The 2,500-nt window shown below is 43.0% G+C and overlaps 1 protein-coding gene across 1 annotated transcript in view; it reads right to left on the bottom strand.

Annotated features, from left to right (window-relative positions):
- cpne4b (copine IVb) overlaps positions 1-2,500 on the bottom strand; it is a 21,065-nt gene that overhangs the window by 16,606 nt on the left and 1,959 nt on the right. The window contains exon 2 of the mRNA XM_031854294.1: positions 295-485. Coding sequence (XP_031710154.1) covers positions 295-465 — 171 coding nt within the window. The 5' untranslated portion in view covers positions 466-485. The remainder of the gene's footprint in view (positions 1-294; positions 486-2,500) is intronic.

Genomic DNA, 2,500 nt, shown 5'->3' with positions numbered 1-2,500 from the left:
GAGTTTGTAGTGGAAGCAACATGCCCTTCATAATTTAAAGACAAATGGTGTATGAAAAGCTTCAAAGGCAAGAATATTATATCAGGGGACTGTTGGAAAGCTTTTATGCCAATCAGTTCTATGGGCTATGGACTCCCACAGCAAATAGCTAAATGAGTGTTACAAGCAAGGACACTTTGACTGATGTAACCATTTTACTTTCATTTGGTGTTTATGAAACTGTGTCATAAAAAAACACGTCTTTCTGGACTGGAGACACACTTACTCCCACTTTATCCCAGCCCATTACTGTACCTCAAACCACTGCCCGTGCGACTGCATCTTCAGCACCACGCAAGGGTCTGGTTTGGAGAGAGCGTCGCGGTCCGAGATCCCCCGGCAGGCCACTCTCAGCTCCACTTTGGCCAGGCATGGGGAGCTGATGAAGCCCAGCGTGGCCTCTGCAGACTCATAGATGTTACTCATGCTGAACACACAATCACACACTGAAAGGAACGAGAGAGAGAAAGAGAGGGAAAAAAGACAAAGAGAGGGAAAAAGACAGGGTTACTTTCTTAAAGATAGATTGACAGACAGACAGACAGACAGACAGATAGATGAACTGTTGTTTGCTTTCACATGAGCAGATGCAGTGGCCCTGACTAAGCAGAAAGCACTCAAACTGTTCAAGGTCAGGACTCTGGAGCTACTGAATATCAGACAAGGTCCCCAAATACACACCAATGCACACATACCCTACAGGATGAACACCATTAACACGATTAAGCATATGCATGTTAATGCAAAATCGCATTCAGATGTATGTACACATTCTGTATACACATGCACACACACACACACACACGCACACATGCACACACAAGCTCTGCCGAGTAACCAGAACAAATTGGCAGGGTTTCTTCTCAAGTTTCCACACAGTGTATAATGTTCACAGTCCCCAAATAGAATACTGTCAGCATCTAATCGCCCCGACAGACGTTTTTCCCCGTGATAATAGGAAATGAATAGTTAATCATGAAATGAGTTCAAATCACATTTTACAGTAAAAGCTGCAAAGACAGTGACCCCCATAATCACAATGAGGGCTGAAAATATCTGCTGCTTTTTATTTGTTCAAGCTGAGAGCTGCCGTCGGCCGATTCCAACACAAAATCCAGATACTCCTTCTTCCAGGTGTTAAACTATACAACACTTGTTAAAGGAGTTTTTGTATACAGCAGTGACGGTCAATAGGACACACGCATGTCAATAAAGTTTCATGTGTTACAAGGGACAACGCTCTTGATCTGAAAGGCCCTGCACATCCATCAACCACCCACACAGGTGATTTCAATTATTCTGCTGAATTAGACCTGTGTGGGCATGTGCGGACTCAGCTTGATTGACATCTCCCTCCCTCTCCTTTTAGTTTTGTTGCACCTGATCAAGTGAAGCGAACACCTTTATAGTTCTTAATAATACATGGACTCTTGTGACTTGATGTAATACCCAGCATAATTCCACTCACCTGCAACCTGACCAGAGATATTAAGAAGTACTGAAAACACCAGTGTGGGTGTGCAGGACCTTCAAACAGCTTCCCTAGCTTTATCTAAAGTCTAAAGTGTTGTTTTTTTAACATTAATTTACACTTTATAACTCATCATTCATCTTTTGTGTAAAAACGTTTGAGTGAGCTTTAGGTTGATTGTGTTACCTTTAGAAAAAGCCAGGCTATCTGTTTCCCTGTTTTCAGTCTTCATGCTTAGCTGAGCTACGCATCTCCTGACTGTAGCTTCATATTTAATGGAAAGATATGACACTGGTATCAATCTGTACAGTACAGAACACTTTGTACGGGACAGTAGATAGTACACCTAAAAATGCATCAAATCAATAACACTTTAATGACCTTCCAACATTGTGCTCTTTACTCAAAAGCCTGCCCAGTCTGCAGCATGGTCCAGTTGACACCACCTATAAATCTATTACTATTACATTAGAAACACATTATACATTGCCTATATAATTAATCTCAAAATGCATGGCTCCATTTTCCCAGCCCCGTAATGTACATGGAGAACTGGGCTGAAACATTGGGTAGCCTCAAGTCCACTTAGTCCAAATTAAAGGATAACCGCAGGTCGGATGTGCTAGATGGTACAAACTGAATATTAATGCAGTAGTATCTAGTAGTATCATCCTTAGGGAGCAAAGCTCTTGGAACTGGGTCTGACTCTGACCTGAATGTCTCTCTCTCTCTCTCTCTTGTGCTCTCTGTCTTCCATAATTCATGCTCCATGTGTGTCTTGGCTGCGGTGATTATTTTTAGCTAAGCTCACTGAGTGGCCGACAGACAAACAAGCGTGCAGAGCCACAGGACAGGTGTGTGGCATACAGCAGATACCTGTGTGTAGGTGACAAGCAGCTAGATTGTTGTCTGCATGTGCCTCGATGCATGGCGGTGACATGTCTGTGTGTGTGTGTGTGTGTGTGTGTGTGTGTGTGTGTGTGTGTGTGT

This window comes from Anarrhichthys ocellatus, unplaced genomic scaffold (genome assembly GCF_004355925.1).
Source record: "Anarrhichthys ocellatus isolate YVR2014 unplaced genomic scaffold, GSC_Weel_1.0 scaffold14, whole genome shotgun sequence".
In the NCBI taxonomy this organism is placed as follows: domain Eukaryota; kingdom Metazoa; phylum Chordata; class Actinopteri; order Perciformes; family Anarhichadidae; genus Anarrhichthys; species Anarrhichthys ocellatus.
Note: the sequence above shows the minus strand (reverse complement) of the source record. Positions and strands in the feature narration are given on the sequence as shown.